The sequence below is a fragment of the Geotrypetes seraphini genome, chromosome 16 (assembly GCF_902459505.1).
Source record: "Geotrypetes seraphini chromosome 16, aGeoSer1.1, whole genome shotgun sequence".
NCBI lineage: Eukaryota > Metazoa > Chordata > Amphibia > Gymnophiona > Dermophiidae > Geotrypetes > Geotrypetes seraphini.
Window position 1 is genome coordinate 42,758,449 of NC_047099.1, and position 12,749 is coordinate 42,771,197.

The 12,749-nt window shown below is 42.6% G+C and overlaps 1 protein-coding gene across 1 annotated transcript in view; it reads right to left on the bottom strand.

Annotated features, from left to right (window-relative positions):
- Positions 1–4,808: 4,808 nt before the first annotated feature.
- The window catches only part of VANGL2 (VANGL planar cell polarity protein 2), a 55,255-nt gene continuing 47,314 nt past the window's right edge, over positions 4,809–12,749 (bottom strand). Inside the window, exons 8-9 of the mRNA XM_033925055.1 lie at positions 11,225–11,456; positions 4,809–10,320 (exon numbers count right to left, since the gene is read on the bottom strand). Of these exons, the coding sequence (XP_033780946.1) occupies positions 10,060–10,320; positions 11,225–11,456 (493 nt within the window). The 3' untranslated portion in view covers positions 4,809–10,059. The remainder of the gene's footprint in view (positions 10,321–11,224; positions 11,457–12,749) is intronic.

A 12,749-nucleotide genomic window follows, 5' to 3' on the forward strand; every position in this document is an offset into this window, starting at 1 on the left:
TGGAGGAAGAAAGAGGGGGCAGGAGACTCGATGGAATTGGGGTGGAGGAAGAAAGAGGGGGCAGGATACTCGATGGAATTGGGGTGGAGGAAGAAAGAGGGGGCAGGATACTCGATGGAATTGGGGTGGAGGAAGAAAGAGGGGGCAGGATACTCGATGGAATTGGGGTGGAGGAAGAAAGAGGGGGCAGGAGACTCGATGGAATTGGGATGGAAGGACAGAGGGGGCAGGAAACTCGATGGAATTGGGGTGGAGGGGGCAGAATACTCAATGGAATTGGGGTGGTGGGAGGAGGAGGAGGGGCAGGAGACTCGATGGAATTGGGGTGGAGGAAGAAAGAGGGGGCAGGAGACTCGATGGAATTGGGATGGAAGGACAGAGGGGGCAGGATACTCGATGGAATTGGGGTGGAGGGGGCAGAATACTCAATGGAATTGGGGTGATGGGAGGAGGAGGAGGGGCAGGAGACTCGATGGAATTGGGGTGGTGGGATGAAGAGGGAGGGACAGGATACTCGATGGAATTGGGATGGAGGGACAGAGGGGGCAGAATACTCAATGGAATTGGGGTGGAGGAAGAAAGAGGGGGCAGGATACTCGATGGAATTGGGGTGGAGGGGGCAGAATACTCAATGGAATTGGGGTGGTGGGAGGAGGAGGAGGGGCAGGAGACTCGATGGAATTGGGGTGGTGGGATGAAGAGGGAGGGACAGGATACTCGATGGAATTGGGATGGAGGGACAGAGAGGGGGCAGAATACTTAATGGAATTGGGGTGGAGAGAGGGGGAAGAATACTTAATGGAATTGGGGTGGCGGGAGGAGGAGAGGCAGGATACTCGATGGAATTAGGGTGGAGGGACAGAGGGGGGGCAGAATACTCAATGGAATTGGGGTGGAGAGAAGGGGCAGAATACTTAATGGAATTGGGGTGGCGGGAGGAGGAGGGGCAGGATACTCGATGGAATTAGGGTGGAGGGACAGAGGGGGGCAGAATACTCGATGGAATTGGGGTGGAGAGAGGGGGCAAAATACTCAATGGAATTGGGGTGGAGGGAGAAAGAGGGAGGGACAGGAGACTCGATGGAATTGGGATGGAGGGACAGAGAGGGGGCAGGCTACTCGATGGAATTGGGGTGGAGAGAGGGGCAGATTACTTAATGGAATTGGGGTGGCGGGAGGAGGAGGGGCAGGATACTCAATGGAATTGGAATGGAGAGACAGAGAGGGGGCAGAATACTCAATGGAATTGGGGTGGCAGGATATGCAATGGAATTGGGGTGGAGAGAGAGAGCAGAATACTCGATGGAATTGGGGTGAGGGAGAAGGAGGGGCAGGATACTCCATGGAATTGGGGTGGAGGAAGAGAGAGGGAGCAGAATACTCCATGGAATTGGGGTGGCAGGAGGAGGGGCAGGATACTGGATGGAATTGGGGTGGAAGGAGATGGGGCAGATGGTGGAAATGAAGTAAAGGGAAAGAGAGAAGAGGGCAGACATTGGATGTCAGTGGGGAGGGGAGAGCAAATGCTGAATGGAAGTGGAGAAAGAGGGCATGTATTGGATGGCAGGAGTGGATAAAGAAAAAAAGCAACATGCTGGGTGAGGGGAAGTGGATAGTTAGTGAAATACTGGAGGAGGTGAAGGAAAGGGTGGCAAGTTGTAGGTAGACACAGTGAAAAGAGGGAAATTGAGGACTGGATAGTAAGAAAGAATTTAATCTAGACAGAGGCAGAAAATAAATTGAGAAGGAAGACCAGGGAAGAAAATGAAAGGAAAGAGGGATAAGGGGAAGGAGACAGAGATACCAAATCTGAGGGGAGGAAAGGAGAAGAGAGACACTAAAAACCATAGGTAGGGGACGGAGATAGAAATGCCAGACCATGGGAGGTTTGGAGGGAAGAAGATGGATGCCAGACCAGTTAGGGGGGGGGGGAGGAGGGAGGGAAGGAGACAGAGATTCCATGGGGGGAGTGGAGGAAAGAAGATGAATGCCAGACCACTGTTGGAGGAGAAGGTAGACAGTTTCTGGAAGGGGCATAGTAAGAGAGCAGATGCCATACAGAAGAGGCAGAGAGAGGGCAGTTGATGAAAGGAAGAGAATGACGAGATGAGGAAAGCAGAAACAAACAACAAAAGGTAGAAAAAAAATTATATTTATTTGTTTGTATTTTTTTGCTTTAGTTTAAAGTACTATTGTAGCTGTTTTGATAAACGTTTATAAACAGAAACGGAATAAGGTGATCCTTTTATTGGACTAATTTTAATGCACTTTTGACTAGCTTTCAGAACCCAAATCCCCCTTGTTCAAGTCAGAACCAGATACTATAACAGCAGTATACTTTACTGACCTGAGGAAAGAGATTTTGACCTCTAAAAGCTAATTGAAAAATGTATTAGTCCAATAAAATGGTATTATCTTATTTTCCTTTTTTTTGTTTTATTTTTTAATTTGTAATGTGATTTGTTATTTCTCTTTTCTCAAATATACATCTGCTGTCTTTATATTTTGTACAATATTAGGGGACATGCTGCATCACTGTTTCTGTGGTGTTGCAATGTATGCAGAGTCTGGCTTCTTGGTGTATCAGTTTAACTTTTATCTACATATTTCTATTTTTAGTTTGTGATTACTTATTCCACATTGAGCGAGGGTGTTTCTGTGTTCTTTGTGTACAAAATACATGTTTTTTCTGTTAGCATTGATTGTGAAGGATTGATCTGTTCTAATCTGGCTTGGGTTTGTTTTACATTGGATGTATTGATGTTCTAGTGCTCGCTGCAGTGTACAAGGTGCTGCCTTTTCCTTGGTACACTCATGTGCGACTTGAGGATTATTACCAAAAATCATGCTCTTTATAGAGAGGAGGGGATGTTAAAAAAATGATCATCCCTGGGTGTCACATATGCTAGATATGCCACTGGTGGAATATGTTAGCTTTGGGATATGTGCATCACAGATTTTTGTATTGTGTCCAATGGCTTACCAGACAACTGATGGGGGAGTGAGGATGGGCAGTGGCCCTGAACCCAAAGTGGGTGGGCACTAAATTTTCTTCCAACCATGTCTCCTTCCCAAAATATAAATACAGGCAGTCCCTGGGTTAAGAATGAGTCATGTTTTTAAAGCTGTTCTTAAGTCGGATTTGTATGTAACTCAGAAGTTATAGATTTTAAATTTCTTGCTGCTTACCTCTGCTCCCAGCTGATAAAAGGGCCAACTGTCCCTACTGGTGTTCCCTCTAAGGTACAGCATGTACAACCACACACTGTTAATGTGGCCATGCATCATTCCTGAATCTGCTACAGGAGAAGTGTAGCAGTGCAGGAAATACTGCTCAGTGAAATCAACCACGTTCTTAAGTACGAGTCAGACAAGTCAGGCATCTGTAACTCGGGGACTGCCTGTACCTAAGTTGATGGATTTCCCAAAGCCCTGCCAGCTGAAAATCTTTTCCTCTAGTCCGGCAGCCAGAATTCAAGCCCTGTAGCTGGTGGCAGCTCAGAGACACTGCTGCTAGCTGCAGATTTGGGAGATTTCTGGCTGCCAGACTGGAGGAGGTGGTCTTCAACTCGCAGGGTTTTGGGATCTCCACCATCCAGAGTAAGGGTGGTGGCTAAATTTTGGTGGACCTGGGCCTTGTGTGTTCAGTACAGAAAGAAAGTGCATATCTGATTTTATTTCTCCAGTACTGTAATACTTGATGAGTTTAATTTCTTGGGGTTCCCAGTTCAATTTCTATTTGTGGTCTCTTGTTCTGTATTTGGTAAAGGTCGATCTGTGTTTTGTGTGTGAAGAAGTCATTTAAATTTGTTTTGTGTATGGTATTAATGGCAGGGAGAGGGTGCAAAGAGGAGAAGGGATCAGGTCCCCCTCCTTAATTTCTGCCCTGGGTCCCAGCATGTCTAAAACCAGCCCTACTAGGGACAACCTTGCTGAGCAGAGGTTAAGCAAGCAGAAGCCTCTTCTGCCCATTTAAATCCCTTTAAATATCTCATCCTCTGAATTTTATATTTTAAACGATGATATCACAAAAAGAATTGTGGGATATCTCCCCCTTCCACTAGGAGATTAAAGGTTCCCCCTTCACTGGAAATTATCGACCAGTTAACAGTTGCTGGACTAGATTACATCAGGTGGATTGCATAAGCATATGGTGTTTGGAAGTAGCAGACCCATCATATCCTGCAGTATATATCGTACACAAGTGGTTCTGGAGGAGTAAGCAGAACTCATACCCAAATAAACAAATAAAAGGATCAACACTCTCCTTCAGTGGTTGGTTCATAGTTCATTTCTGTCCCAAGAAAAATAAAGACAGTTTATAAAATTCAAATGTCTTTTATTTCATATTTTTAAAAAAAATTAAAAATTTGGACGGATTTAGTTTTCTATATTTATAAAAAAAAGAAAAATTCTAACCTTTTAATGCTCACTGCAAACAGTAAAAACAAATGTATGTATATATTTATATATATATTACAAAGAAAATTTCAATTTTACATTGTAGAAGTGTCTACAGGCATGCACAAAATTCCTCCATTCTGTAGAAAATAAAAAAAATCTGAAAAACTTAAGAAAGTAGAAAAATTCTACATTACAATTTTGCTCAACTGGAGATCAACATCTGTCCCTATTCTTCCACCCTCCACACACACCAATGATCATACTCTTAGGACCTTTCCCTCCCCCAAACTAAATTCTGAACCCAATATCAGCAAAGATGCTCAAAAGTGAGAGGACCAGAAGGAGAAGATGAAGTGAGAGGTGACAGTCTGCCAGATGCTACTCTGAAGGGAATTTGTGGTGTGTAGAAATCGAGGACAATCTTTGAAGTCATGGGGAAAGGCATTGGACTCAATACTTTCAAGTGAAGCTTTGTGATGCTTCTCAAGGGACCAACATGGAGTTTCCTGTCTATAAGATGTGATGTGCAGGAAGAGCCTTTGTGATCATAAATGCACCTTTCTCCACATGTGGTCAACATTACGAGCCAACTGCAGAGAAGGCAAGAGTAACTGCTCAACTTAAGCCAGGCAAGAAATCTTGCAAAAGGAGAAAGAAGCACATAGGACAGTATAAAATCTTCTGTACTGAGAAAATGCAATTATTTTTACAGTTAAAAAAATTAATTTTTGTAAAAGCCCTTTACTGCCCTACCCTCTACAAAATATCAGCCCAAATCAATAAATGCTTATTTATTTATAAAATTCTCAGTCTGTCTGTCCATCTCCAGACCTAGGCAGCAACTTTATTTTTAAAAAATAATCCCAATCTTCTTGACACCCATCTCTATAAATCCAATTTCAGTCTTCGAGCAGAATATCTGAGTCCTTCTTCTGAACAAATTGCAATGGAGTACAGAACTGAAAATTGCCTTCCCTATGCCTTTTTTTTTTTTTTTTTTTAAATCAGCACAAGTTAGGACTGCAGGAAAAGTATCTTCAGCAGACTCAGACACTTTTCATAAGAAGCTAATCTGAACAACTATGCCACCTGTCCAAGGGTCATGATCTGAATGATTGTGATTTTCAGTACAAAAGGCCAGAACTATTTGGATGCTATCTTCTTCTAAGACATGCGGTATGTAACACTACACCATGCAATCTTAATGGAACTGGGGAATATTGGTGTTTAATGAAGCCCAATGATTGATCTAGTACTTCTGTTAGGAAAACAAGAAAACAAGGGAAAGAGTAGAAGATACAGAAAACAAAGGAAGGCCTAACAATGGTAGACTCAAAACATATAAATAAAGATGGAACTCTACAGGTAGGGATTTCATAATTTTCAGACTTTGAAACATTTCTAGGCCCTTCTCCATCATGTTGTCCTACTGGAAGTTGCTTTTCGGCAATTTCCTTAAATGTAGTCCTTGGTAGTTCTGCAGTGGCCATACTGGATTGAGCTCAAATTGGATTCAGCCCACCCTTTTCAAAAGTGAGTCACGAGATTTTTGTGACACCCTCTTCCAAACCCTCATTCCATACCCTAACAATGAGAAACTTGGCAGAAAACATGCCAATTCTGCCAACTCCAATTTTCCAACATGTTTTATTTATTTATCAGTTAAATAATTAAACACGGGATACAGATTTTTGATAGCTCCCAACCTAATCAGATGAACGAAAATGGAACAAATGTTCTAAAAAGAAAACTTACTTCAAAATTTCATGTCTTTCAAGATGGTTTACCGGTATACATGAGCTGGCTCCAAGCTTTGAAGTTTCATCTGGCTTTTCAACCTCTACTCCCAATAAATAGTACTTGTGGAGAATTTATTTAATTTTTTTGTCCCAATGAATGACAAAGGACAAAATGTTTTTCAAGATATAGACAAAAAAAATATTAAAAAAAAAAATAAAAACATGCGTTACGTGGAGAACCAGCCATCATGGAAATTGGTGGAGTAAAACAAAGTTCCATTGCTCCAGGCAAGCTGATATAATTCAAGCTGGAAAGAACTGACCAGGCCAAAATGAAGGACGTGTCTGGGCCAGATGAAGAGAAGGCTCTTTAAGACAAATGAACCAAGGATTGGTATGAAGTGGGAAGATTTTCGTAGCTTAGAACAGTAAAGTTGGAAACAGAGAGCAGGAGGGACTTTGGAAGGAAGCAAATGCTGTGGGCCACAATGCCAACAACAGCCCAAAGATCAAAAGGAGAGATTTAAGGGGTAAAGACAAGATTGCCAACATGTCCTGTCTCAGAACAACCAAGTAAAACTGGGACAGGTTCAGCCTGTCCCTTATTATAAAGCAGTGTTTCTCAACTCGGTCCTGGAATAACCCCTTGCCAGTCAGGTTTTCAGGATATCTCCAATGAATATGCACAAACTTGATTTGCATACACTGCCTCCATTAAATGCAAATTGCATTCATTGGGGATATCCTGAAAACCTGACTGGCAAAGGAGGTACTCCAGAACCGAGTTGAGAAACACTGCTATAAAGGGTCCCCAAACTCAGCCCTTGAATGCCAAATGCAGGTCCAATTTCCAGGATGTCAGCAATAAATATATATATGAGGCATTAAACGAATGCAGTGGAAGCAGCACATGCAAATACATCTCATGCATATTAATTGTGGAAATCCTGAATAATATAGACTGGTTTGTGGCCCTCGAGGACTGGAATCAGGGGCCTCTGCCTTATGACATGGAGCTTGCTGGCCAACCCTGGAAAGAGAGCATCATTCCTGACTATACTCATTTTCCCCTCTTCCCCCACCCCTCCCCTCCCCATGTTCCTACTACATTATGACCCTACTTACAACTGTAAACCTCTTATAAAACAGCATGAAATGTTAAAAATTTACAAATATAAAAAAGAAAACCACAGTTTTGACATTAAGGGCAATAAATAAACATTTCTTGTTTTTCATACATACATGAAAAAGTTTTCTTAAGAGAGTTTTTAGTGCCTTAAAAAAGAATGATAGAAAATCACAGTGATGTTAAGAGATGGCAGTAAGATCACTTCGCTAGTACCCCAAAAGCTATGACGCTTACACAGAAAGAATGTACCCCCAAAAGTGTGACACTGCCACTAGCAAATCCTTGTGAATTACTGAGGTATTTAATAAGAGACTATTCCATTTGCTGAGAAGGAAGATGGCAGCAGAGCGCCTAGTGATGACATCATAGTTGCTGCAGGGATAGCGAGACTATGACATCATCTTTTAAAGACAATCTGGGAGAAGAGTTCTCTTACTGCCCTTTGAAATACTAGTGTGACTATTTTTCTGTCTAAAACAAGCTTGCTGCTAATTACCCAGTATCTCCCATGTCATCAGGGAGATGGGACCGTGGAGGGAGAATATTAGGGACAAGCCAACCCCGTTTATGCCACCAGCTCCATAAGAAAATCAAAAAGTTCACAGATCCAACTGGGCACAACCAGCTTGTACTCTGCAGGTCCATGGAGCTGCCTAGTCACTGTGCAAATATGTTTATGGTTTATTTGTATTTATATACCACTCTTTGTTACATCATCAGTGTGGTGTACATCAAACAAATTCTGTTATGGAAAACTCCTTTGTAACCTAAAACAATGCAATTTGAAACTCGCTTTGATGGGAGAGAGAGAGACGGGAATACAACTTGTTGTAAGTCAAGTTTTGTTACCATCAAGGGTAGGTTGTATCAAGAAATATTTGTAAGAGAACTGTGTAGGTGTGAAGTTGCCAATGAATGCTGCAAATGTTGGAAAATAAAAGTCTACCCAGTAGTAAAAAGGTTGGGGGGGGTTAAAAAATGAGCAGCCTGTCTGTGAATAAACGGCAGAGTGAAAAATCCCCCCCCCCCCCAAACAAAAAAATGCACTACACAGAGCCGGCTGCTGGAAACCTTAAAACACATTTCTACTATTCTGGCATTGTAACAACATGAAAGGCCAGTATGTCAGTGAAGGCTGATGATATGGCAAGAACGAGCCACCGTCATCTACCCACTGCCCCGCCCCCCCCAGCACTTATGCTGTTCAGTTTCCGGTACAGTTTGGCACACTCTAACCAGTAAGAACCATGTCCCCTGGATACCATAACCCCTTGTGTGCAAACAACATAATACATGTAAAGTGTGTTTGTGTGTCTCAAAGTACACACACACATATATAGATACACTAATATCTGTGTATCTATATGGATATTAAAAAAATCCTCAGGGCCTGAAATTGCAAAGGGTTTAACTCGGAAGGAGGGGTTCCTATTTGGTTAAATTATTCTGAGATGGCTGTGAGAGCATATTCAGCAGCACCTAATTGCGCAGTGTTGCTAAACATCTCCTCTGACCGCCACAGCGCCGTTTGGCCATTGCCAGGGCACAGCCAAAATCTACCCGACTATCAACAATCTACAGCCTGCTAGCTGGGTAAAATGAAGCTACTTCAGTTGACCTGGACACTCGCTGTTGGCGCCAAGACTTAAGACAACGCAGAATATCCAAACTGCTTTAAAAACTAAAACTAAAAACACTGATTGCAGTGGAATGAATACTGGGCCCATAAAATTTAAACCTCCCAATAGAAAAAGGAACTTTTAGGATGGTCAGATTTTCTCCTCTGTGTCAGAAACTCTCTCAGCTTCCTAAACACCTTTTCAGGTCTGTTTCAGGTGAGGATGTACCAGTACCGGGCAATACTGAGACAAATGACACTCAAGGCCTAGGGTGGTACAATCCACGGCCCAATCCCACATTCTGAAGAGAGCAGGTCACAAGGTGCCAGAAAGTCCCTGTCCTGTTATATATAAGCACAAGATAGTATTTAAAACAAAAGCAAAATAAAAAAACAATGAGATCAGGTCAAATGACAGACCAGTCATTTAGTGGTTATGCAATCAATGACGACTCTTGAAACTGAAGCTGTAGTTTGCTGACCACATCTAGGGCAGCTGTCTTTCTTCAGACGCCCTGTCTCATATGAGCGTGTATAAAAAAAAGGAAAAGAAAATAATAATCCAAGACTGACTTATGATTCCAGGAGTCCTTCAGCATCCAAGCATAGGAATGAGAGGCACATTGAGAGCCTCAGCACCGTTGTACTTGAAGGAAATGAACCAAGTTATTAGAAAAGCCCAAGAAAAGGCTAGCCCTTGATAATCAGCTCTGTGTTTGACCCCTGAAGCAGCAGGCGTGATCAAGGCCTCTAAACAGGGACCAGATGACTAGAGGACAACTCTGAAAGAATGTTAAAATGTGTCTAGGAGGATGTATCGTACAAACATTAGAGAAAATCACTTCTCAAGTCAAGAGAGAGAGGGTCAGACAAAGAAGAAATACATGGAGACAAAGAAAGAGGGAAAGAAGGGAACAGCAGTCTACATGCATTTGTATTAATTATCAAGGAGCAAACAATTTGACAGGACTTGAGTGCCATGACTATTTCCCAGAGGTGGCAGGGGAAAAGTGAACGGAAATAGACAACACAAGTCAAACATCAGAGAACAAGAAAGAAAGAACAGGGAAGGAGAACACACATAGGCAGACACAGAGCCTTGTACACAGAGCCTTGATCTGTCTTGAGACATGCCGACCAATACCCTCCCACTGCAGGAGTCCCACATTTCACACTGATGTCTCAGACTGCAGCCTCATGACAAATTTGTGAGATTTTGGGTCCACAAACTCCTCCGAAAGCTTGAAGAAAGGAATCTTCTTGGTGCTGACAACTAAGCTGAAATCATGACGCTTGAGGACAAAAACAACACCGTCCTTCAAGCCATTGGTCACAGGCTCTTCACTGACCAGTGTCCACTGCTTGGCCAGCCAGCGGTCTTTGTGATACTGGATGGTGGGTCCGGGGCTCAAATATCTTTCAAGGAAAGCCTGCAGAGGGAGAGAAAAGAGAGAAGGCAGTTACATGAGTTACAAGATGGTTGCAAGGCATCTGCCGATGGATGATAGATGCAACATGATTGGCTATTGAGGCATCTTCATAGCATCACAGTCATACTGCAATGAGCAGAGACTATCCCAAACCTTTACACCATAGAAAACTATGGGAAAATCACTTCCAAAGCACATTCAAAGGTCAAAAGCATTTTACCTTCACTAACGTGCTATCTAAAAATCAACCTCCCTTAGGTTCAGTATCAGGGTCCTTGAGGGCCACCACCCAGTCGGGCTTTCAAGATTGCCACAATGAATATGCATGAGATTAATTTGCTTCCATTGTATGCAAATCAATCTCATGCATATTCATTGTGGAAATCTTGAGAGCCTGACTGGGTTGTGCCCTCGAGGACCTTCATTGCCCATCTCTGGTTTTACACCAAGGGAGGAAAGTTATGTTCATAAACTGCATTGCAATTTTTCAGCAAAAGTTCCACTTGCATGAAAACCAGGCCAAGTGATCACATGTACTTTCTACTCCTGAAAAGCTTCAATACAAAAATGCACACATATTTTCACTTTGAAAACTGGGAGACAGACTGGATTTAGTCCAATAAAAAAGGTATCGCTTTATGTTTAGATATTAAAAACTTTATATACCACATACCAGCCAACAAAGGATCCAAGCGGTTTACAATATATCTTTATCTTTTATTTCTACGTATTAGCTAAAAAATATATAAATCTAAAAAAAGAAATTGAGCTCCTCAGCACTGCTGTTCTACTGGCAGATGACTCCAGCAGCATCTTCCCCCACTACCCCCAAATTTGCTATTCTGAGAGAATTCACCCCATGATAAACCCAGTCCATACTCGGATCCGCAACCCAGGACTCTACCTTGGGGGTCATGTCGTGGGTGATACAGAACTCCAGGTGTTGCAGAATACTTTCCATGGTGTGGTACGGCTGTTGCTTTGTGGTCCTGAGGTACTTCTGCATGGCCCTGGCCATGGAGGCAAAGATAGCCTGGGCCGCTTCCCGAGGGTCCATGATCTCCCTGGGGTTTTTCTGGTCCTGTTCCTGAAGTCGTTTGATGTGCGTGAAGGCCTCTTCCACAGCTACCACCAACCTGATGCGAGATAGAGGGACCCAAAATGTTTATTAAAATCTTTATATACAGACAAAAAAAGGATCAAAGCAGTTTACAATATAACTCAATCAAACTTATATTGGAACTCCATTTAAATAGGGAAGAAAAAAATAAAAATTAACAATTCTAATACATAATACCCTATTACAACCAGATTAACAAATAAAACTAAAAATTAATTAATATAAATTAATTATATATAAATGCAGGGAATAGAGTCCGTACAAACGTAAGGAAGTTATTCTTCACCTAGAGAGTGGTAGAAAACTGGAACGCTCTTCTGGAGGCTGTTATAGGGAAAAACACCCTCCAGGGATTCAAGACAAAGTAGATAAAAGACAGGTTGTTCACCCTCTCCAAGGAAGGGAGAACGAGAGGGCACTCTCTAAAGTTAAAAGGGGATAGATTCTGTACAAACGTAAGGAAGTTCTTCTTCACCCAGAGTGGTAGAAATCTGGAACGCTCTTCTGGAGGCTGTTATAGGGGAAAACACCCTCCAGGGATTCAAGACAAAGTAGATAAAAGACAGGTTGTTCACCCTCTCCAAGGTAGGGAGAACAAGAGGGCACTCTCTAAAGTTAAAAGGGGATAGATTCCGTACAAATGTAAGGAAGTTCTTCTTCACCCAGAGTGGTAGAAAACTGGAACGCTCTTCTGGAGGCTGTTATAGGGGAAAACACCCTCCAGGGATTCAAGACAAAGTAGATAAAAGACAGGTTGTTCACCCTCTCCAAGGTAGGGAGAACGAGAGGGCACTCTCTAAAGTTAAAAGGGGATAGATTCCGTACAAATGTAAGGAAGTTCTTCTTCACCCAGAGTGGTAGAAAACTGGAACGCTCTTCTGGAGGCTGTTATAGGGGAAAACACCCTCTAGGGATTCAAGACAAGGTTGGACCAGTTCCTGCTGAACCAGAACGAACGCAGGTAGGGCGGGTCTCGGTTAGGGCACAAGTCTTTGACCTGGGGGCCGCTGCGTGAGCGGACTGCTGGGCGCAATGGACCACTGGTCTGACCCATCAGCGGCAATTCTTATGTTCTTATGCAATCTCGAATTCATCAATTTAAAAAGGCCATTTGAAAAAAAATGTGCCTTTAGATGTCTTAAAATTTTGGAATGATTCTTCCTGTCTCAGTTCCACCGGCAAGCAGTTCCATAATAGTGAGACTAGATTAAAAAATGCACCATTTCTAGTTGAGGCAAGATGAGCCTTTGAAATATGGGGAACAACTACTCTTATTATCATTCAAAGATCTTAATAAACACCTAGGCGC